Source organism: Crocuta crocuta, unplaced genomic scaffold, assembly GCF_008692635.1.
Source record: "Crocuta crocuta isolate KB4526 unplaced genomic scaffold, BGI_CrCroc_1.0 scaffold551, whole genome shotgun sequence".
Taxonomy (NCBI): Eukaryota; Metazoa; Chordata; class Mammalia; order Carnivora; family Hyaenidae; genus Crocuta; species Crocuta crocuta.
In genome coordinates this window covers 1,602,763-1,627,307 of record NW_027530969.1, presented here as the reverse complement: position 1 = coordinate 1,627,307, position 24,545 = coordinate 1,602,763, and the positions used below count along the sequence as shown (strand labels likewise).

Here is a 24,545-nt window from a genome sequence, read left to right as displayed (position 1 = left end):
TGTCTGAGGTTGGGCTCATTGCTTTCACCTCCCCCAACCTGAGGCAGGGGTGTTTGGGCTCATTCTAGGCTGTCTCACAGGGCAAGGGGTGGCCCGGGTTCCAAGACTTTTCAAGACTGAGAGTAGGACAGGAGGTTCAAGGGAAGAGCGGGCCCTGAGTGCATGTCTCTCCAGGCCCCTGCATTCCTTGTGGTTTGGACTAAAGAACCAGGGAGGGCCCGCAGGTTCTGTGGCCAAGTCTTATTCCCCTTAGTTGAGACCCTCTTACAGGAGCCAAGAGCCAATAGAAACTTTCTGATGGCCTTTGACCCAGGGTGACTGGAGCTTCCTGGCTAACTGGGAGACAGCTGGCCGGGAGGAAGTCGGTGGTGGCAGGGACGGTCCCCTTCTCTGGAGCAGGATGTCCCAATTCTCAGGCCACAGCTCCACCATGTGCCTTGATCTACATGATCCACCCCATACCTGGGAGCTGAGGACTTCCTTGCACTGCTGCACAAGTGGCTTGACCCTTGAAGGTTCTGCAACAGGCGTTTGGGGGAGGAGATGATGCTTATGGACACTGGCAGGCCTGGGTAACACCCTGCAGGCTTGGAACCCAGTGTTATTGGTTCCTGCTCATCCCCAAGAGACCGGCATCCTCAGGACGTTGTTCCCAGTCGGGGCCCAGCACGGTTCACAAGGGCACTAGGGGTGCTGGGCCCTGTCCTCTGCCCTGGGGAGGTGAGCAGGTCTCCTTTGATTGCCTGCAGGGAGCCCTGCACCAGGCAGGGGTGAGGCCACCCAGTGTGCTGTTTTCATGGGCAAATGGACTCCCCGGTGGCCCTGCACCAGTGAATCACTTGGCCCTCCTCTGGTGGACAATGTCCTTGCCGGCTGGAGGTGGCCACCGGTCAGGGCACGTCTTTGCAGGGCTGGTTTATACTCCTAAGTGCCGATGGGTTGTTCTTTGAGATAAGTACTGCCAAATTTTGACAGAAATTGGCAGCCGGGAGCTGCCCTGTTCTGAGGCAGAAGTCTGAATGTAGAATTGATCTAGCTCCTAGGATGAATCTCTATTTTTCAAGCCACTATGAGAACTCCCACAGCGTAAGACTGTGGGGTGGTTACGGTTGCTCAGACCCAAAAATGAGCTCTAGTGGTTATGTCACGTTTAGTCCGTTTGCTCACTTGCTGAGTCACTCGGTGAACATTTGTGTGCTGGTTCTGCATCAGCCCTCGTGTAGTGAACAGCGCAGATGGACAGTCCTGACACGTCCCACAGTAAGGTCTGGAGAGCACGGTGCCCGCGTGAGGGGCCCCAGAGGCTTTAGGGTTTGAGGACGTTCCCTCTAGGCCGGTGTCTGCAGGACATGGAGATGAGGTGGAGGCAGTACTGCTGGACAGGCGGGCACGAAGGAAGCAGAAAGCGGCTTTGGCCCAAAGAGAAGATCAAGAGGAGACCGTGTCCTCAGTATCCCCTCTCCCATCTCCTGCTCACTTCTACTTGATGACTTAGGATTTCAGGGTAACTTAAAATTTTGCATAGCCCTTCCTAACTCTGTAGGATAAGAAAAGAAAACCGTTTACTTCTCAGGTTTTCTCTGAGGGGTAAAACAAGTCAATCTGAGGCTGCGGGGTGAGCGGGGACTTAGGCACTCTGTCCTTGAGTCCTGGGTAAGAATCTGCTCCCAAACATGGGTGTCTTTAAAGAAAAACAATAAAGCCCCAGCTTCCTTTTCATTTTTCACTGCAAATGGAAAGACAGCTAAGAAAGTTAGGTGCTGGGGACACGGCGTGGAGCTGGAGAGGGGAAGTGTGTGGAGCTTCTCAGCTTTGGAGAAGCTGCAAGGACCCCAGGGGACACCGAGATGTGGGAAGACAGAGGGAAGGGAGGAAGGATGCTGAGGTCCTTGTGAGGGTGCCCCCACCCCTCTGCCCCGGGGAGCAAGGGGAAGGCACGAGAGCCCCATGCAAGAGGTGGATGGGTTCTGGGGCTTTCCAGAGCAGGCTTCCCCCTCCACCACATAATGTCTGTCACCTCAACCCTTTCCAGGCGTCCTTGGCCTCTGGGTGCGCCAGTTGCTTTTTAAAGGGCAAAACAGGAGGCTGCCACCCTGTGTTGGGGAGTTTCCCAAATGATCGTTCTTACCCAAAGAAATCTGGGCCAGGCTTTGTTCAGTTATACGTTTTATTCTCTAATAGGTACAATACTAAAATAAACACAAATTAAAAAAAAGTTTTATTAAAACAAAACTGTACAAAAAAGCAGTATACTACATTTTAATTACAGAACAGTCTACTGTCCAAAAGGCACTAATCCAGAATAGGAGATACAATGATACAGGACTCATTTGAACTATTTTAATCAATACAATAGAGCACTTGTTTCTTTGACCATTTACATCTAGAAACAAGGGCTTTTTGCTACAGTCATTACACATTGTTATAAATATGAGTCCCACAGGTGAAGGTGCAGTATCGCTCTCCCTAGAGAAGGTTCAGGCCACGAGGGACTGCGTGGGGCTGAGAGGTGGGTGGGCAGCGGGGGCGGGGCCCGGGCCCAGGGCTGCCGGACGCCTTCCCCGCGGACGGGCCGACTGCCCTAGGTGCACGGAGCTTGTCTTCCGGCCTGGCCTCCCAGAAGGTTGGTTTCTGGCCATTACTGGCAGCCACTTTACCCCCCTCTTGTGTGTTAGCACCGGGAAAGTGGGTTCTGAGATGCTCCAGGGAACTGGGGCTGGAGGTCTGGGTGACGAAGCGCCAGCAGCTCAACAGAGGGGAGGCATTTTGGTAACCTGATCTGAAAAAAGGCAGCAACTACTCAGAAGACGGACACAGAGCACAGGGACAGCCAGTGAGCTGGGCACTATGGCCACGCTGAGCCCCCTGCTTCTTTCTGGGCAAACTTCTGGCCCAAAAATAAGAGGTCCCGTTCCTCCATTCAGAGAGGTCCATCCCTTCCCTGATGGACCCCGTGGAGAGTCTTCTGTTAAGAGAGATCTGGCAATCTTTTGTTTTGGAGCTTGCTTTCTAGAAGCAGGATTCTGCTTCCCAGAGGCCATGCCCTGCCTCACCGCTGCCTCAGGACCACGAGCAGCTCCTGGGCAGTAGACAGCCAAGCTCTGTCCGCTTGTCACCATGTTTGGTGACCTGGACAACTCTCTCACCCCCAGATTTCATTCTCTAATGGACTCTGGACCTAAGGAAGAGAGATACTGCAGCTTTCCAAACAGTGTCATACACAGAGAAGACAAAGACAGGCATCTGATGTTAACAAAAATAAGTAACAAAGAAATAGGATTAAACCAAATCTCTTCTCACAGCATCCTATACTACATCCTCCTTCTGCTTAGCAGAAAATTGTACGTACACAAAAATACAAATACACAATTTTGTAGAACAGTCTGATTTTAATATATTTATATATATTTATATTTATACGAGTGGCAGGTTAGTTCATTATATAGAGCTTTTTGCACTTTTGGCTCATATGCAACAAGGCTTATAAATTCAGCTTTAGCTTTCATTCAGGTTTTATAGCTTTTGAACAATTGTTTTCACATTTAAAGCAGCATCCAATTTGCACTAGGAGTTTGTGGTGATTATAGGAAAGATGGGGTCAGGAGGTTACTGACAGGGAAGGCAGGGCCAGGGCCAGGGGCAGATATACATTCCAGTGTGTGTGGCGATGTCAGAAGGATTGCTATGGGACAGAGTTGACCATGATGACCCCTTGAGGTAGACTGAACACCTTACAGCAGACTCAGACACAGGTGCGACTCCCCTCAGGGACACATGGTACACAGGCTGGGGGACAGAGACCAGGAGACGCCAAAGGGAAACATGAAGACTAAGACACACGACGGCCAAGGCAGGGAAGGGCACTCTGCCCCAAAGCCATCTGGCAGGGACCCCACACAGCCCGTCGCAGATACTCGAGTATTTGGTGGACGCTAAAGACTTTCAGGCAGTCCCAAGGCATCTGGTCCATGGTATCTGATCAGATTACGACTGTCAGCCTCACTTTCCACTTTATAACCTGCACCAGCAAGTTCCCACGCCTGCAGCCAACAGTAAGAGAAAGCTACACGTGGTTCCGAAACAGAAAACAGTTCCCAGCACTCTGTGCGCGCCGGGGTGTTCAGGTCCAGGTAACGGAGAAGAAAGGGGGACTGTGGTGCCGCTCGCTGCACTGACGTCCCCTGCTCTGCAGTGCTCCCGCGCACGCTCCGTGGGCCAACTGACAAGCACCTGTAGAACCCGTCAGCACTAGCGTCTGGAAAACGGGGCACCAGTGCACTGCCTGAACCCAGGTTCGGGTGACGCGCTCCAGAGAAGCCTCCCTTTTCATTACCACCACGGATTCAATATTCTCCCATTTGACCGCTTTCATCAACCCACCTCCCTTCTCTATCCCAATCCAAAGGATTCCTCTGGAAAATTTGCCCATACCTGTTAAATATGAATGCCCACCATCTGGGTTATGACATTGTCTGAACAAAAATGCTAGATTATTACTGAAAATAAAGTGCCTGGTATGGATTTGTCCATTTTGCAAAACTTTCTAATGCACCAACAAATCATCTGAGCGCTGCTTAGTGCCGTGATATGAACAGAGTGCAGCCACAAAATAATCCGTCGTACACCCACCACGTAATAAAGGCCCCGAATTTAGGTCAGACTTAAATTACTTTTAAAAAGAAGCGAACAGATAATCTCACACTCATTTTCAAAGACACACTTTTGATCTTGCTTCACCCCCAGCGACGATGGCCTTTCTGGGCCCTTGTGAGCAGACACCCTGATCCGTCAAATCTAGGGTGAGGACAAGGAGAGGCAGCCAGGGTTCCAGTGATTAATGATGGCAAATGAATCATTATGTTTTAAACTATGATTATCTGACTCTGCCCTCTTGGGTCTGGATGCACTTTCCAGCTGTGGACAAAGACTGAATTCTGCTCTGAGGCTGTCTTGCTCTCCCCAATCTTCCCCACTCAATAGCTGCAGATTTGGCTAAGCAGGCTCCTTAACATTCTCTACGAACCAAGACCGTGACCCCACCGACAGAGACACCCTTAAAAAGCAGCGCAGGACAGAGTGACGGAGCCAGCCTGACGGGGCAATGCCAATGCTGCCCTGCCCACGAGCTTGCCCTTGTAGTTGTTCTGCCAGCAGAACGCTGGGGGCCCTGAAGAGGGGCAGCTATCTGCACCCATCCTTGAGGGCTAAGTGGAGGGAGGGGGAGGGGAGGGGGCAGGGCACAGGCTGACTCTCTGGCAGGTTCCAGAGGTCTGTAACTTGCTTAGGCACTTAAAAAACAGAACTAGAAATGTATCCTTGGAAGGTACTGCACACCCAGCTGTGACTATGGCCGTGGAAAGGAGGGAGGGGAGCCCATGGGGAATCAGAGAAGGCTGTGGGCTCTTCCGGGGGAGGCAACTATGATGTTCTTGGTCTCATCTGGCAGGGGCATATCCCACCTTACAGCCTGGGTAAAGACGAAGACACTGGGGCTGGGCCCAGCAGGGGCTCTGCTCTTCCCTGTTTCTGCAGACCAGGGAGACCGGATCAGGGGAGAGCAGGCATGTGGACCGTCTGCTCTAGACTCACGGCCACAGGACTGCATGGGCTGACTTGCTATTTTCTGTGTGAGAAAAACTACTAGGAGAAGAAGAGGCCCTTTCGAGAGGAGCGTTCTGGCAAAACCGTGAGCCTCGAGAAAAGCCTTGACAGAGATGCCGACACTTGAAGGGGGTAGCTCCCCCTGCCCCCCAAAGAACTTTGGTTTTGGGTGCCCATTTTCAGAGATGCAGAATTAAGGGGCTTGCTGACTCTAACATATTGAAATGTGGTTTTCAAGGCAAATCACTAACAGTAATGCTCTTGAAAGGAGCCCACAGCTGAGCCCTCACCTCTGTTCAATCCACTCTACTAATGTATGCACTGCCTATCCCCACCCATGAATCTGGCATAAAAACAAAAGAGTTCAATGTAATATCACTAGAGTGGCTGCTGTTTACATTAATATAGCACTAATGTCGTTTTGTTTCCAGTTTAATAGCTTCAGTGAATGATGAAGTGGAAAAATGACCCTCATAAGTTTATGCTGGGCTCTTAGTTCCAGTAAAGCAACAAAAGGGGAGTGGCTTCTGGGCTTAAAGGAAGCCAGAAAATAAGACGGAGATTCAACTTGACCTGGAAGTGGTGGGAAGCTGGAAGTTATAAAGGCAACACAAATCTTGTGACTCATCTGACACCCATACTGGTTGGTAAGAGTAACATGCTCTTTCCACAGATGGAGTTAATGTCTCCATTCCAAAATTTCAGGGGCACCCAGCTGCCACCAGAGTTGCCAAATCTGGATGAAGAGCTAAACAGAAGGCACACATACCTTGTTCCCTTCACATCAGGGTGTGTTTTTTTTTTTTTTGGTGGGGGCAATAATCAAAAACCCCAGTAGCCAGCTAACGAAACAAGGTACTTATTATATTACAGGGCCACCAACCCCAAGGAGTCAACCTGGTGGATCTGCTCACAGGGCCATTCCAACTGGGGCCTTCCTCCTGGGGTGGTTTCCACTCTCTTGGGCGCCAAGGATGCCTAGGACATGACATGACAGAGTGGACGAGAAGAGAGTGACAGCCTCTGGGAACCATTTACTTTCAAGAGGAAAAGAGCTGGAGAAGCGAGGGGGAGAGAAAAATGGAATTTTAGTTCAGTCCTCCGGTCTGTTTGGAGCCCAGGCCTCTGACAATAGTCACTGAGCTGCCACCTGAATCCTAAGGCAGCTAGCCCCTTTGCCGGACTGTGGTTTACTGGGAAGTTCTAGGCCGATCCGAAATCTGGACCTGTCTCCATGCAGGGCAGACACTAATATGAGAATGCTCAAACCTCCGAAGGTATTGACTCAGCCCCACTGCCTCTCATGCCTATGATGGGGCAGCAGAACAAGTTGGAATGGCTTAGCTAAAACACTTCCATGCAAAAGCAGGATGCCTAACGGTAACAGGCATTAAGAAAATGCTCAAAGAGCTAAACAGAGGGAAAACAGGAAGTATATGAGGTTTTTAACACTCTCTGCCTCAACTCACTGCAACTACACCCAAGGAGTGCTAGTAAATTCTACTTCCCCTCAACACGCAGATGATGAGACAGCCATACTGTTCATCATATACATCTTCTGGAGACAGGATGTTTGAAACGGGTTTCACATCACCACTGCTCAGCCTCACTGAATTCACCGCGTTTGTCACCATCACTAACCATGGAGAAAGGCCAAGGGGAAGGGATGCTCTGAGGTCTAGATCATCACAGTAACACTAGTTCAGTGTCAGGGGGAATGAAGTGCACAGAAAGAGGACAGCAATGTGACAGTGTGCTGGTGGGGATTATCCAGCATTGTCTTAGGAGAGAACGAAATAGGTTAAGTGCACTCAGAGCAATGCTAGGCAGATGCTGCAGTCCATTCTCCAAATAACATCTACTAACGTGAAAGAACGAACTGGAGATTTTCCTTGACTCTATTAAGGTGATGCTGCTCAGTGTAGGGTCTGTGAATCTTCAAGAATAAAGGAGACAGGAAGAATACTCAGCACAGTGCCTGGCACATAGTACATGCTCAATGCCAGCTGCTATTATCATGAGCTCTGAATGCTCAGGAGGTCTGAATGTTTGTCTTTTGTTGCGTTATGACTTCGAATGACACCTTTACTCTGGTTTTCTGGAAGAGTAACTTCTGGGGTTTTCTTCCAAAAAAATATAATTTCATGGGTAAGTACTACCCATGCTTTCATAAATTTGGGTGAGTTGGCTTTTTTTGCTTTTGTTTTTCTTTTTAGTGGAGGCTGCTGGTGGTGAATGGCATTATAAGGTGTAGGGTTTTTGGAATCACCAAAATGGCCCGTGGAAACATCTGGGGAGGGAAAGGTCTTGCCAACTCCAGTTCTTTTTTAGTAGCACCATTCCTTAAGGGGCACATCTAATACTTTGATCCCTAAAATAGCAGACTGTGTTAGAAGGTTTTAACTGCAGTGATAATTCTATTTTCTTTGAATATAAGCAGATAATCAGAACGTGCTGATTGTGCTGGCTGTTTGAATGCCTGTCTGACCAATCAGAATTATACTCCTTTAGTGAGTTCTCAGAATTGCTAATCTTAAAACAGCTTCTCAACTGTAATCGAGATGGCGATCTTTCAGCAGCTGGAAAAATAAGGGATGGGGTAGCTTTGCTCTTTGGGGTCATGAATCCACAGTCCATCCAACAGTCAGGAGACTGAGAGGACCCCACAGGGAAGTCTCCACCATAGCACATGTATCTTGAAAGCAGGTGCATGGGGGGGTGGGGCTGAAAGTCGCTTTTAGATCCTATAGGAGGATATAAGCACCGAGTAAGAACTTTAATGGCATTTTTCCTGACTTGGCCCAATGACTACACATTTTGGAGGTATTTTTGAGGGGAACAAGAATAAAAGACCTCAAGGCAGAACCCTTTCTCAAACTCTGTGGACAGGAAGAGAACAGTTACACTGAGGCAGCACTGGGCTAGGATCCCTTCTGACATGTACGGGGCGAAAAGGTTTGTATGAGGGTAAGTAGCAAAATATGAACAAAAGCAAGAGTGGCATTTTCTCAGAGGTTACTAAGCGATCCTGGAGTGTCCAGGCCTGAAGGAAGAAGGGGCTTGCGGGCCAGGCTCACGGGCACAGCTAGGAGCCCCACAGGAACAAAGCAGCTTATGAGAAGCTGCATGGCATTAGGCTGGGTGCTGGTATTTGTGTGTGGGGGGGGCTCACTCGATCATGTAACTGAAAAAAGACTTCTGCAAGTGATGGAAAAAAAACCAAAGCATATTCTAGAGAAAGGCTAGATCACAACACAGCAGCTCCTGTCCAGTGGGAGGCCTCGGCAGAGAACAGCAGACATCCTGGGCAGGAGACCGTGTAAGGTGTTAAGACCACATGATGCTCAGTGGAACAAGATGGAACGAAGAGAAAGGAAGAAACGTGGAAGGGAGAGAAAATGGGGTTGGGAGGGCTAGGGAGAAAATCCCACTGACTCAGCAGAATAATGCGGAAAACTCAGGATAACAAAAGGCTGCCAACGTAAGGAACCTGGTAGTTGCCCTGTAAGAGCAACTGTGGGTGAAACTAATGCATATCCATTAATTTCAGGACACTGCAAATATCAGGACTCCATTTATGCCACCTACTTGTTTAAAACCCACGTGTTTACATGTGTTTGTGTCACGTCTATCAAAGATCATATGACTCAATGAGGAAAACGCTATTTAACTCGTGTAAATTCCCATTTGATACTTTCTGATGGTGATAATGGAAATATTAAGTAACACAGGAGAAAATTAAAATCCTAGGGAGCTTATTAAATAGTAAATGTCCTCAAGTTAGGCCACACAATATGCATAGCTGGCCAGCAAGTGGGGCAGTCATGGAGGGCTTGTTACGGACTGACTCAGTTTGGGTTTCTGCCAAAGGTGGAGCAGGTCGAAACTGAATGTGAGACAGGTTTCAAATAATGTAGAAGTCAAATGGGGAGCAACAGCAAAGGCTTCCATTTTGAAGTTGAAATAACTCCAAATCCTCCTCTTTCACTGAAGGGAGAAGACATGAACACCATGTCATTATTTTAGTTTACTGCGTTGCTGTTCCAAATGTTCTTGGGAGCATTAGTGCTAAAAGGGAATGAGGAATGGGAGATCTGCCATTTCCAATCACATAAAGGACAGAAATCCTTTTAATTATGACCATGCCAATCTACATCTTGCTAAAACAGCTAATTACATGTCAGGAGGACGCTCAGTCATTCAGAACAATTGTCATTATATTTTTATATATTCATTCTGTGCCACCCCCCTCAATTACCATGGTTACAATTTGAAAGGATTTGGGCAAACCTTCATTTGATCACCGCACATCAATGTGAATTTGAGAGTTAATTATGGCTGTATAGAGCCACTTTCATTAAAAGAGAAAATGAAAATGGAGTTAAGGGAGTGGCATCCCAAGATGTCTGAACCCGGAGCTGAGCCGTGCGCACATGCCCCACTCAGGTCAGCATGTGGCAGCCACGGTGACAGCACACACTCGACAGCTGCTCCCACACCGCTGCACCTTGGGGCTCAGACACCCACGGAAGGTACAGTCCTGCCGTTCAGATGGTCAAATCAATCCTCAAACTTGCCAAGCACAAAGGGTGTCAGGAGGGAAAGGCAAAGCCTCCTGCAGATGCATCCCTGTTTGCTGTCAAGGCACTGTGCTGGCTAACGAGATAACGTGTGCAAAATGTGGGTGGCTGACAGCCAGAAGTTAGACTTGACTTGAATGGAATCAATTAGATTTAGTGCTGCACAATGCTTGGCCCCCAAGTATCCTATGAAGCGTGATAAAACAGAAGCCCAGAGATCTGCACACTGGTTATCCACGGCGTCTACTACATCCTCAAGGTCCCTGGGTGATGATAAGCACGGGGTAAAAGATCTTTTGGTGCAGGCAGATTTTCCCTCTCTTCTCCGCCCTGCATACTCCTCTCTTAATTACAAAGGAAACTAATGTTATAGGAAACTGGATTTCTCAGATCGTTAGCTTTCGCTTTGCTTCTACTTCTCATCTCCACCAAGAAAGAATAAGGAAGCAGATATAGAAACTTCTCAACTTATAAACTTCCAGCTTTCAAATGTCCATAGATAAGAATGAAGTTACACCTCAGAGATAGGTGAGTCAACTGCCGGTCCTCTAAGATGACAAAAACAATCACTTATCACTTTTAGCTTATAAATAAAGAGACTGAAGAACAGCCTTTCTGAACATAACCTGTTTGTAAGAGGTTTTCTGTGATCGGAAAAGGGACTTGTGGGGTTGATGTATTTAAAAGGTCTTTCCCACCAGCTCAGTATGGTGGTTCTCCTCAGAGCGGTAAAGAAATCTTTCCTCTTAGGTGACAGTCATCTTCTGAAAAGAAGAGCATGTACTGGAGACCAGGGTACTAAAAAAGAAAGAGCCTCTGATTTGACAAGACACTACCACTAGGGAAATCCTTATAGGATAACCTGGCCATTCATAGTTGCCTCCCTGGGAAAACCTTGGGTTCTCATCATGGTGCAATACCTTCAAACTGGAAAACTTAGGGCTTACTAAAGTAATGTAAATTAGACAGTCTGGAAATTAAGAAACAGGAAGGTTTTCGGGCAGGCAGCTCAGTTAGCCAAATTCAACATGGCTGACAACTGATCCCCGAATCCTGAGTAAACATCCTTGCTATTTAGAGAGCACACTAAAAGGAATGTTTTAAATGTGTAATTCCCACCCCTGCCCCAGTGCACTCCCCACCCCACCCCTATGCCCCAGAAAGACGCCGCCAGCCAGAAGCTGGTCAGTGAGCCCAACTTTCACTTGGGAAATCCTGACAAACAAAACCGGCTCAGTAAAGCTATAAATGGATTTGGCTGGTCTCAATGCAGCCCCAGTGAATACAGTAGTAAAACATTACTAATAATCACAACAACAAAATGACAAAATCTATCACCACTCTGACCTAAGATTTAAATCACGGACAGAGATTAACACAGAAAACCAACGCACAACATGAAGGGTCAGGACTATTCAGTGTAGAGTGCTACTGAGCACAAGATCATCAATAACAAGAAAAATTATTGCCTAAGAATCTGTTGAGACTCACTGGGGAAAAAATACTCTGGTTGTTCTCTGAACAAAAAAAGACAAAAAGCAATTTTAAGAGGCAGAGCTACAAGTTAAATGGGAAGACTGCTTCTACCCAAACCCTTCTTAGGACCAAGAGAGTAAGGACTTGAAGTTCACATTTTTAGGACAGGGATGGGAGGACTGTGTATGAAAAAGGGATTATTTCCACCGTTATGGGCAGAGATAATGTAGCTGGTCAGTGGAATAAGTAGCTGGTCAAAAATATGGCCTGCAAGACAGAAAGGAGTGTTTGTGTGAAGAGGCGGACCACACCCACATGCTCTGCCTTCTGTGAAAGATAAAAATCCCAGCAAAGATGTCAGCTCAAGATGAGGCCTTAGCATTGGAGCCCAGGGGCAAATGGAAGAGGAGCTGTTCACAGATGGAGGGGACATGACTGGAGATTCCTGATGAAATAATCTATTTACACTTGGTGCCTAGAATCCTGGCTAGAATCCAGGAGAGAAGTTTGTAAAGAACTGAAACAAGTGTATGAGTGAGCTCTTCATGAGTTGTCCCCGTTGAGGTAAAAATATATGTGGATATCTGGCCCCAACAGCGGTACTGTCGGTCACTGGACTGACCACCATCATGAATCCACCAGGAACCGGAGTACTGGATTTACACACTTCACTGGTGGTGAGTGGCTGCTTCCCCACTCCTATCTTTTAAGGTGGTCACCTCTACTGAGCTACAGTGAAAGGTCCTTAAAGGAGTCTTCCTGTTCCAGGAACTTTCTTCCTGGGAAGGAACAGGAGAATGTGCGGGGAGGGACTGCCCACCCAAGGACAGTGTGTGGAACTGTACAGATTCCGTAGGTAGGTGGAAGGTAACCACACTCTTCAACCACTTAAAGGGCTGAGACTCTGAAGAAAGTTGCCCTAAGGGGTACTCAACACATATAAGCTTTGCTGAAATAAACCTGAAATAAACCAAAGTGTCAATTTGGTATTGACTGGCACAAGAAGGTCTCAGCTAAGAGTGTACTGTATTGCTCTCCCTGGCCTTCACCTCACATTAGGGTTATCAACAGCAAATCAGAAATCTCATTCGGATGGCCCATCTTTAAAAGGTCTCTTTGTAAGCCTGTGTTGTAAGAAGAGTAGGAAGTTTACTCATGTGACTATAGTAATTCAATGGAAGTGTCTTTCAAAAAAATAACAGACAAGTTTTTGTAAGAACTGCTGACAAGGTTCCCACCCCACCCTTTTATTTTGTCTTCCTCACTAGGGAAGAGCAGTCCTGAAACAGTTCTCTGGGGCCTGAAGTATGTACAGTATGGAGTAAGAGAAGAGGGGCAGATTAACCCAAAATCATAGAATGGGATTTTTTTTTTTCTAAGTCTGGCTCTTTTTCCTACAGTAAGACAGCAGTTTAGGGTTTCTATTTAAATACCACCAAACCTGAAAAAGCTTAAGAAAAAAAATTCACTATCCAAAGACACTACAAATTAGACAGTGGCAACTCCGTGTGCCATTATGAGAACTAAGGTAGCCTGGACAGACAGCAGAATTGAACCTGGGTACAAAAACAAAAACAAAAACAACAATGGCAGATTTAAATCTAGGCCCCAAAGAACTGCATTTTTGCTCTTGGTGAAAAAGCAAAAGTTATATGTAAGGCAGCAGGTCTTAAGGGCAGGCCAGCAGTCTTCTTCAATTAAAAGACGAATTCCGGATGAAAGATTCCTTCCCCCTGAACCCGATATGAGGCTATCCTGCATTGGGAGACATGTGCTCTATTTCCACCTTGCCAGATAGGGCACACTACTGCTTTCATGGATACTGACTCCTACTTTATTCTCTGAAGCTTTTTTCCTTCCTTAAGGCCTTAAAACAATGAAACCTTTTAGCTCTTCTCTGGCAATCACTGTATTTCTTTAGAAACTGCAGCTGTCTTAACAGTTTCAGTCTGTTTCTTTAAAAAGACCAGCAAGAACAAATGATACTAGCAATCCCGTCATAAAGAAGCTATCAATTACAATAATCTCCTTACAATAAATCATGGATGTGGCTTGTCAGACAGTATATTTTCCTCTCTTCTTTTCTTTCTGATTCAACTGAGAATAAGCAGACAAAATTTCACCGGAATGGAAAGATACAATATGTTAGTTTTTTCTAAGTAATATAAAAGGAAATAAAGATAACATAATCTCCTAATTGAAATAAAAAGTCAAACACACCAAGAAAGAAAATGAGCAGGGGGATCATTCCTGAGAATAACGAATGCTACTCTTGAATTTGTTGGTTCAAGTAATACAGTAAAACAGAAAAGACTATCCCATTTTACTCCAATTCTTGGAGGCTGAAAGAAGTATATACATTTTCTGCCTGAAATCCACAGACAAGAGCAGGCCCAGTCCCTGCCGTTAGCTCTTTAAAGTCACAGACCCATATAAGGTGGCATTTTCATGCCCTCTAAAGGCTTCTGCACACTGGCGTATGCAGGATGAACAGACAGGGAGAAGACCTCATCAGCACATGCCTTAAATGGAGTTAGACCAGCTAAAAACTGGTGCGTATTCACCATCTCACTAATGAGAAAAGGAAAAACAAAGAAGGTCAGTCTCACTCTCATCTCAATGGTTTTAGGTTGAATACATCTGGTGGGGGAGTGGGGGTGAAGAGGTAAGGAATTGGCACCTTCCTTCCATCTCAGACATCATTTTTCAGGTAATGGGCGAAAAGACAGTTAACACCCAGCCCCAAATCCCCCTTTAAACAAGGCTCTACTGTGCACAGAAAGGAGATGGAATGAGGCAGAAAATACACAGCAGTAATGCCTCCCTCAGACTTACCCTACACCGCTACATTGAAGGCTGTTTCCTCTTCCCCACAGTGACAGTGTGTCATTTAATCGGATGCCAAGAGATCATTTTCATACAAGGCCAGCAGATGTAATTTTCTTTGATGCATGAATAGTTCATCATTTTGCTACTAGATGACAAGGTGATCACAGGGTGACTTTATAACGCAAGTTCACTGTTTGGTATTTTGAGTTCTCAAAACGAAAAAAAGATTTATCAAATATAAATATCTTTAAAAAGTAACAAAAGTGCTACATATGTGATCAAGGAAAAAAATTCCATTAGTTACTGCCGCTTAAAGTAGATTAAACTTTACAAATATTACCACATCCATTATCAATATGGCTTCCAATTATTAAATAAATTGCCTGTAGCAATATAGCTTTTCACACCTCTATAAGGACAGAGTAAAGAGAACACCAAAGCAGTCACATCACGTTGTATCTCGAAGACACACCACGTAAGTGGCAATTGTCCCCTGCTTTTTTCTGCTCCTATTTAGGAAAGTATTTGCAATTGTGATAGTCAGTCAGCATAATCCCACTATAAAGTCCTCTATCAACCTCTCATATTGAAGGGGCTTCAGTTAATGGATACAAAGACTGGAAGTTCATTCACTCATTTGTGACCTTAGCTCCATCCTTGAAAGACTTTTTTTTTGGTAGCAGGGAAAAGGGACACAAACAGGAGGCAAAGCAGCGTCCATGATGACCTCCAGCACTTTTCCAGGCAGGCACACACCTGTGCCACGTAATGTACAGTGGTTCTGAGAACTGGACTTAACATCCATTAGACATTCAGCTCATGTTTTGTTTTGTTTTGTTTTGTTTTTTCCAATGCTCGCAAGCTGGGTTTCTGGGTTTGTTTTTGTTTTTTTATATGACTTTTGTTTTTTGTGTGTTTGAATCATGGTCCCAAAGGCAGAAGGCAGTATTTTATCTACTAAGTCACACAGCTTGTGAGAGGAAAGGATATCTGTGTCAGGCATGTTAACATCAACCAAAATCTGAGATCAAGTGTTTCCATGGACACTCCACATTTTTCCACAGCACCCAAAGTAGTATAATGTAGCCACGGTGTGACTATTATGAGGCACGGCTTATTGCAGCTGGAAATCAATGATTCCCACGCTGAGTGGGAATTCTAGTGTTCCTTTTACTCTGCAGATACTCCCTAATGGTGTCTGTCAATCCTGGGCCACACTACCTCAGCTTGCATCCTATCAGTCTTGGGGAAGGAAAAGGGTACAGACTAGTGTTACAAGAATCTAAAGGTACCCAAGGTTTTACACGTAGCCTAGTATTTGAGAACTGAGGGCTATCTAGATACCTGGAAGCACTTTCTTGGAATGCTAAGACAGAGCAGCAAGATTTTCTAGCCTCAGGGGCTGGGAGAGGGAAGTTTGGTTGGTTGGTTGGTTATTATTTACTGGGAATTAATACTGAGAGAGTATATGCAAAGGCTGAGGGCACCATGCCATCTTCACAGAACAAGACCCTAACGGCTAACTGACATACAAGAAACTGCAAGTTATACTGTAAGAACACATGTTAAGGACTGAGGAAAGTCTGCTAAGGTGCTACGTCTAAACTAAGTTAACTTCTCATGTTCAACCCTCCCTGATCAGTCGTCATCCAGGGCCTCTGTCTTGATTTCGTTGGCTCCTTGCCGGGCCAAGGCCAAGATAGTGTGGTTGACTGCTGCCATTTCCACGGCTAATGAGATGGGGTCTTGGTGGTCACTATGGCTAGTGCTGTCATCCTAGACATGCAGAAATAAGAAACAAGTGTTATTAGTGGATTGGTTAAAATTCTCCAACTCACAGAAAGGCATGCTGAGGGCAAGGGGAGGCAGAACATTCGTGGGAGGACACAGTGGGGGAGGGGCTCGTGACAGTAGAGGTGAAATGTATTTAAGTAGACACTGAATGGAAATAGGTCCAGACTTCCAGTTGACATTTCCATGATTCAACAAATAAAAAGCACCAAAATGTTTTTTCTTGCTGAGGATTTTTTCCTTCCATTAGGAAGATCGCTGGTGAGGATAATCAAACTTGATCATTTGAGCTAGTACTCATACAGATTATCAGAGCTCATGGTATCTTTCTACTGAGCTGAGAAAACTAGACTAAACCACAGACACCAATATCTTATGGATAAAAATGCATTTTTATAAAAGAACAGGAGACCCAATAAACTCTCGATTACAACAGGACGGAAGTATAACTGCCGGAAATGGCTATAGGCAAAAACGTGTGGTGCTCTCCTGCTGGAAGACAGCTGTACCAGGGAAGAGGCAGGTGTCTTTAGGGTGAGCGGGAAGCTCTCTCTCCATGCACAGCTCAGTGTGTTAAACAACAAAGCTGTGAAGGAAACTGGCACCGCAGGATGTTTGTCAGGCACTGAAGATGGTGTTACCAATAAGGGTAAGTTTCTCACCTGTCATGTCTTTAGGGGAACTCTGCATCAAAAAGCTTTGGAAAGGGTAAGCTCCTTGGTGGGGGGCAGGAAAAAATCATGGTATGTGGCTGCCCTTAGGGCATCTGGGAAAAAAAAGTGGAAGTGACCCACGTACATTGGTAGATTGAAAAATAACAGGAATGTTTCCAATTAGAAAGTCAGAGTATTTTCTTGAGTAAAATATGGAGCTATGATTTGGAATCCTAAAAAGAAAAAAGTTAACCCCTGTGAATTATGGGCCTCACTGTTTCATTCTCATTTCCACAAAGTGGTCTGCAGAGTTTAAAAGGGGCTCATGTGGAGTTTGTGCATTCCTGCAGTGTCTGCGCTCAAGCTGGTAAACAGAGGCTGCAAAATGGTTGGCAGAAGGAAGAATGTAAGTGGACTATTATATCAGAACTGGCTGAGGGGCGAGGAAGAGGTATATATACATTAGAGAAAAGAGCAAAAGTTTTCTCCTGGGGTCCAGAAGAGAGCATACATTCTTTTCATATTCCAAACAGAAATTAATTTTAAATCCTACAAAAATTTTAGTGAAATCTTGTCAACAGATATGTGGGGGGAAAATTCCCACATTCTTAGTTACTGAATTATTCCATCCAGTGGCTACAATTAAATATATATTTTTCCCCCAAGCAATGAAGACTAAGTCAGGGTGAGGTGAGAAGACATGCATTTATGAGAGGATGTGTGTGTCAATGTGCCAGAGACTCGGGAAGAACCACTCATCCGGGCATGAGGGTTCTCACTGCAATGGGGCCGTGGTGGGCGGGACCTTCCACTGTGTGCTGCATTGGTACAGGTTTAGGCATGGATTACAGCTACCCAGTAGCCTTTAGTATTCTCAAACATTGAGTGTGTGTGTGGTGGATGGTGTAACTTGCTTGTTTGGATCAGATCCTCCTCTCTTCTTCTACCTTCTCTGCTTCTCTGCCTCCCTCTGAACTTCTTCCCTCCTCCTCCTCCCCATTGCGTACTTGCCAAGTATCCTGTTGTATGACAATAAATCCATGTGGGTGAATAACAGGTTCTCAGAAATTTTACAGGACAACTGAATCTTATACCACATTCCTTTCAAATTACATGAAAATCTAATTACACACATGAGCAGAGTGGAGGGACATTAGATTGTCTCCTCTCCCCCACCCCGTACAAAACACACCCACAGAATTGAGTTGTCATACTATCCAAGAACCAAGAACCTCTGCTAGGCTGCTCACCTGTTCTGAGTAGTCATTTCCATCAACATCATCACTATTGGAATGGCCTCCTGGACTCTGTACATCTATCCCATGACTCTCCAGGATTGCTGCTTCTTCGAAAAAAGCAAATAGATCCCTAAATTATCTGTTACATTAGTGTAATAGCCAAAACACTGAATTAATCTTTGTGCTGAGAAAATCAGAATGTGATTAAACAAGAACCTAGATTCCTCTACATTTTGGTTCTTTTAAATTGCAGACATATAGAATTCCACTGCACACAGGCCAGGGGAGGAACACAGTGGCTGTTCTGGAGCCCCTGCCACTACACATGCCACATCTGACCAGATGACTGTTAGGTGCTTCATAAATACTTACCAACTAATTAAACAGCCCTCCTGTCCTGGGGTTCTGTAAAGTGTTTGAGAATTGTACTTACAGGGAAGGAGTAAGTTTAGAATTGAAACAATTTTTGAAGTGCAAAACCAATGCCCCACCCCAACCTCATTAATTCACATTTCTGAAATGTTCTTAAAAATCTGTGTTTTGTCATATAGGAGGATTAGGAGGAACTTAACTGAGGAACAAGGGGGAGAAGAAGGGGGGAAATGGTGGAGGAAAGGGAGAGAGGCAAACCATGAGAGACTCTTGAATGCTGACAAAAACTGAGGACTGATGGATGTGGGGGGAGGGGGGAGATGGGCATGGAGGAGGGCACTTGTGGGGATGAGAACTGGGTGTTATGTGGAAACTAATTTGACAATAAACTATTTGTAAAAAAATTAAAAAAAAAAAATCTGTGTTTTGCTATGTTCCCTATAAGACTTTTTCATTCCAGTTCTATTAATCCTATCACATCACAGCCCACCAACAACAAAGAAGCTCAGGGTCTCACTCTCTCTCTCAAGATCTTAACAAGTATCTTTACTATGTGGCACAGGAGTAATTGGTCAGGGGCCATGTCTAATTCTTGATTCTAGAACATTAAGAACAATGTCAGTATTAGTATAATACAAATAGTGCAAATAATACTAACTCTTAAAAAAACACCAAGAAAAACATAAGGACAATTCTTGTTAGGCTTAAAAGTTAGGATTATTAAGACCTGCAGTTCTAAACTGAAGGTACTTAAAAAAAAACCCAAAACCCAAAAACAAAAACCCGATGTCTAGGACTGCTTCAAAAAAGAAAGCAGCCTCTCTGATACATTACCAATATTGGCTCTCCTCTTGATCTCCTTCCGTCTGTTAGCAAACCAATTATATACTTTCAGGGAGGTAACTCGTTCCAGATCTGACAGTTTTTTGCCTGTGAATACATGCAATAACATTCTGATAGTCTGTATCTGAGACTAGTTTTAAGGAATAATGCTTTTCCTTTTGAAAAGTTCTTTTGATTGCATTTATTGCCAGAACAACAGATACAAGGGATTTTTTTTTTAGTGCTATGTATGTACTTAAATTAGTAGTGTATGAATAAACACTAAATAAATACAGAAATAGCAATAACAAAATATTTGAGAAAGCCACACAATACTAAAGAATTCCAATACTAAATACAAAATTAATGAATTCCACAAAGTCAAGCTCTAGAGCTCAAAGTTCAAATGATAGTACATGGAAGCTTCCTTCAACTAGCATTATTCTAGATGAGTGTGTTACTCTTCATCAAGTTTCCAGGGAGCTGAAGTTTACTTAAATCTTTAGGCCTTATATAAACTAGTTTCCTGCTGTCTTAAGGCAGAAGAATAATTACTGTCCATGTTTTCTGGACTCTGACCATCCATTTTGTAACTATGCTAGAACACACAGCACAATTCAGGTTGCATTTTAAATTTATTACCTTCTATGCTGTCAAATGTGACTTCTTACACTGTAAGGATTAACACCATGCTTGCCAACAAGGGTCCACCTGCACTTTTTCCTCCTCCCCTGTTCTTATCTATTTTAGCTTTTAATCCACGATGGGTGCAGAAGCCAGAAAACAGGTTAAGACGCTGATGACACAGGGTGAAGTGTTTTCCAGGAAGGTTTTGAGTTCCTGCACAGCTTCTGCGGTGGGATTGTGGCTGGTGTGAGGTAAGGGTATAGGTGTCACTGGAGATGTGTCTATAGGGTCTAGATTGCTAGAAGTCAGGCTTCCAGGTAAAGGAGAATAAATTACAGTTTAATTATGATAAAACATTGACACTTTTATATTTACAGGCTTTAGGCCAATCAAATTAACTGGCCAAATGAAGATCAATTGATCATCTAACTGAAAATGGTTTCTGGTAACAAAAACCATAAAACGTGGAATAACATTTTAACACACGGTAGAAAAGTCATTAGGTGTCTTTAAGCGGCTCCGTTGACTTGCATGGGAACAATAGGACTTTAGAATGGAACTATCCTGTTTTCCCTAGTTATGTAGAACTCATTCCAACGCAGGAAAGAGAAAGAAGCCAACTCCAATAAGAACTGTTTCTTCAAACAGGAATACAGAATTATATAACACTTGTAAAGAAAAATCTTTTCATTTATTTACAAGCCTTGCTTAAATATTCCAAACTTTAAAATTATTTGGAATTTATACAGTATGCTCTATTTTTGAAGACATCTATAGAGTCTTTATAATTTCAAGGCCTCCTATCTTAAGCAGGGACAGTGCTTTGCAGCCTTCCATGTGAACACCTGATCTGGACCACCATAATTACACCCCAGAGAAGTACCACTCGAACAGGGCAGTGACTGCACAGGAGGATGGTGAGGATGGAGTCTAGGGCACCTGGCTGCAATGAGTAAAAAGAAGATTCTTGTCCCAAATGATAACCTGAAGCCGAGAGCTCCACCATCGAGTTAAGTGGCAGCTTGCCGCCTTACCTGGCTTCTGTATAACCGCATTGCAAGCATTTGCAATTTCTTCTCTCTTTGCTTCATCTGGGTATTGATTCTCATTGAAGTAACTGCAGGGGCAACCAGAGTTTGTACTTTAAAAAATGTACTCTCATTAAAACGCTAACCCACTGAAAAATTACGTTCTTCTTTATGATGTGGCATTACAGCGTCTAGTCCAGGCTGTCCAATGGAGTTTTCTGTGAGGATGGAAATGGTCTGTTCTTTACTATCCAGTAGGGTAGCCACAACTCACATGTGGCCACTTAGCAGCTGAAAGGGGGAGGCTGATGTGACTGAGGAAGAGAATTTTTAATCTGATTTAATTTTAGCAAATTTAAATTTAAATAGCTAAATGTGACTAGTGGCTACTATATTAGTGCAGGCTAGCTACTGCTTTGCTTCACTTAAAGATGTTCTTGATATAAAAGTTACTTGTATACATACGGTTGGCTGAAATCACAGAGTTCTGTTATGGAGGTGCTAGTAACAGTAAGACTTTTTTTGTGTGTGTCGTACTGGTTGCAGCAGTAAAAATTTAAAAGTACCAAATTGTGCATCAATGGGAGAATGGCAGGACAAATTACAGGACATCTATATTTATACACAGCTATTTAAAAATGACTAGGAAAAAATAAGTTATAAGCTGTATCCACTGACCTGGAGGGATGTTTACAACATTCTTAAGTGAGAATAACAATCTGCAGAATAGTATGCGTGGAAAATGCCATTATGGAATTTGAAAAAATCCAGTCTATGTGTACATAAATTTGCACGGATAAACGCTTGGAAGAGTAAACATCAAGGTGTAAAAATCAATTACTTCATTGTCAGGGAAGGGGATTAGTGGAGGAGGTTTAAATATTTTTGTCTTTTTTCATGTTACAAAAGCACATATTACTTCTGTACAACAGTACTTAAAAGAAATTAGGTTTACTGAACTTCTCTTTAGCATTATCAGACCTGTGAGACTCTATGTGGGAAGAGAATGCTTATTAATGCTACTTTTATTGTCATCTACGATTTTAAGAAAGATCTTCATACTTTGAATCCGTAAATTTATGATCAGGAAATGATCCCTTGTCAAGGTTCTAAACCTCCCCTCTTCAGGGGCCTCCCTTTCCTGAATGCAGCTTTTCCATTCTGTCACCCTCCAGTGGATGTGCCATTCACCAGGAATAAACACGGGAGGCCGCAGACCCTTCTTGTGAGGCCCCAAACCTGACTTCTGACCCCACCTCCCACCCCCACCATCTCCATGGAGCAAACACATCCTTTGCTGCAGTCCCGACACAGCTGCCATGACTGGAAAGCCTTTCCTTTTCAAAAACATTAAGTCATAGAACTAGATCATACCAGTCCTGTCAACCATCTTCCACAGCAGTCTGCTTGATTCTATGATTTAAGCATCTCTTCCTACATGATTTTCTAGTGTTCATACTGAGTGACTGTCACCATAACTGCCCCACTCCCACACTCTCACTGGACCTTTACCTTTACTCCACCTGTGCTAAAACACTGAATTAGTTTCAGGAGCCAGCAGCACTGGCATCAACTGGGAGCTTGTTAGAAAGGTAGGATCCCAGACCCCACTTTAGACTGAATCAGAATCTGAATTTTAACAAGATCTCCAGGTGATCTGAATGCTAATTAATGTTGGAGAAGCACTGGATTAGCTTCTTTATTTAAAATTCAACAAAGACAACAAAAGCAGATATTAAGTATCTAACATTGTATGCTTGCACTGTGGGTAAAGAGAATTAGATAGTTTCTGACTTCAAGGAGTTTACAGTCTACTGGATAGAGACATAAAAATCAATATACTTGTGGCCAAATTCCATAGGATGTCTGAAGGGAGTAATGCTGGTGCACAGATGGAAGTGTGCTCAGTGTGGTGTGTGGGCATCCAGAAGGAAGTGGCAGAGGAAGTGCGGTCTTGAGTTAGGTCTTGAAGATGGGCAGGCGTTTGCAAGGCAAAGAAAAGGAGGAAGAGCATTTAATGCAAGGGGAACAGTATGTGTAAAAGCAAAAGGTAGATAAAAGTTGAGGATTGTGACCACAGAGAAGAATTCAGTGTGGTTGGACTGTGGGGTTCACGGGAAGAAATGAGACCTTAGCTTAGAAAAGTAGGATGGGGTCAGCTTGTGATGAGCTTTGTCTATTCTTATCAGTAGTAAAGATGTCATCTTGAAATAGAGGTTTTCAAGCCACATAGAGACATACTCCATCTGTGTTTTAGAAAGATTACATATATTCCAGACTCAACCTTCTGAATTCGACCATCATCTTAATTCTGAAATTCCCCAATCAACTTTCTACTTACCTTCTCCTCCTCTTCAAAATAATTTTTCCTTCACCTTCTTTATACTCTCAAATCCTTTTTTTAAATGTTTGTTTTTAGAGAGAGAGAGACAGAGTACAAGCAAAAGAGGGACAAAGAGAGAGGGAGAAAAAGGATCTGAAGCAGGTTCCAGCCTCTGAATTGTCAGCATGCCAGACCTGATGCCAGGCTCAGAATCACAGACTATGAGATCATGACCAGAGTTGAAATCGGATGCTTAACCAACTAAGCCACCCAAGTGCCCCTCAAATCCTTTTTAAAATAAAGTTTTTATTTATCTATTTATTTTGAGAGAGAGAGTGTGTGTACATGAGCGGAGGAGAGGGGCAGAGAGGGAGAAAGAGAAAGAAAGAGAGAGAATCCCAGGTAGGCTCCATGCCTATCGAGGAGCCTGATACAGGGGTGGGGGTGGGGCAATGGGATCATGACCCGGATGAAACAAGAGTCAGATGCTCAGTTGACTGAGCCACCCAGGTGCCCCTTGAATTCCCTTAAAACACTGACCCACGACTTAAAAAAAAACCTGTTAATCTATTCTTCTTCTGGCCTCACCTTTTATTTATTTCTTAGCCTGAACTTCATGGTGAGCCAAATCAACAATACCCCTTAGGAGAAACTTATTTAGCCTCTCTGTCCTTCCACCATACCTGTCCAGCCAATCTCCTACCCTGCAGAAAGCACCTTCCACAAGTTTTTGTCCATCCTTCTCTCACGGTACCAAGTGTGCCTGGACAAAGTCATAAAATAGGGCCAATTGGTTTCTTTATAAATCTGTGCTTTTCAACCGTACTGGGCCCCTCATTTCTGATGGGAACTCTTTCAGTCCTTTCTGTTTTTAATATTCCATCTTTCAGGCCCCACTTACCTGAAACGTTTTCATTCTTAAGTCCCAAGTCTGTTCAAACCCACCACTGTCATTCTTCTTAGAGATGACCCTGCCTCCTCTTTTACCAAGATGGAGGTTATTTAATGTAGGTTTGCTTAATGTTTTAAGCTTCTTAACTTCTAAACTTCTCTGAGTCACTGCTTGTTCATTTCTTTATCTCATGGTAGAGGAAGATCCATTCTTCTCTTCAAGGTCTGCTTTTCCACTTAGATCTCATCCTCCTTTCTTTCATTTGCTCAGCTCTTTCCTGCGTGCCCAATCTTTTCCCTGTACTTATGCAATT

General features: G+C 44.3%; 1 protein-coding gene across 8 annotated transcripts in view; it reads right to left on the bottom strand.

Annotated features, from left to right (window-relative positions):
• Positions 1-14,031: 14,031 nt before the first annotated feature.
• Positions 14,032-24,545, bottom strand: part of HMBOX1 (homeobox containing 1) — a 178,746-nt gene continuing 168,232 nt past the window's right edge. For 4 of the 8 annotated variants that reach the window (XM_077769694.1, XM_077769695.1, XM_077769698.1 and 1 more), the window contains 4 exons: positions 21,024-21,106; positions 19,375-19,470; positions 18,181-18,275; positions 14,032-16,262 (listed from right to left, as the gene is read on the bottom strand). In XM_077769694.1, coding sequence (XP_077625820.1) covers positions 16,125-16,262; positions 18,181-18,275; positions 19,375-19,470; positions 21,024-21,106 — 412 coding nt within the window. In that variant the 3' untranslated portion in view covers positions 14,032-16,124. Of the gene's footprint in view, positions 16,263-17,853; positions 17,950-18,180; positions 18,276-19,374; positions 19,471-21,023; positions 21,107-24,545 lie in introns of those variants that run through there. The other 4 variants (XM_077769701.1, XM_077769696.1, XM_077769697.1 and 1 more) reach the window with 4 other exon arrangements.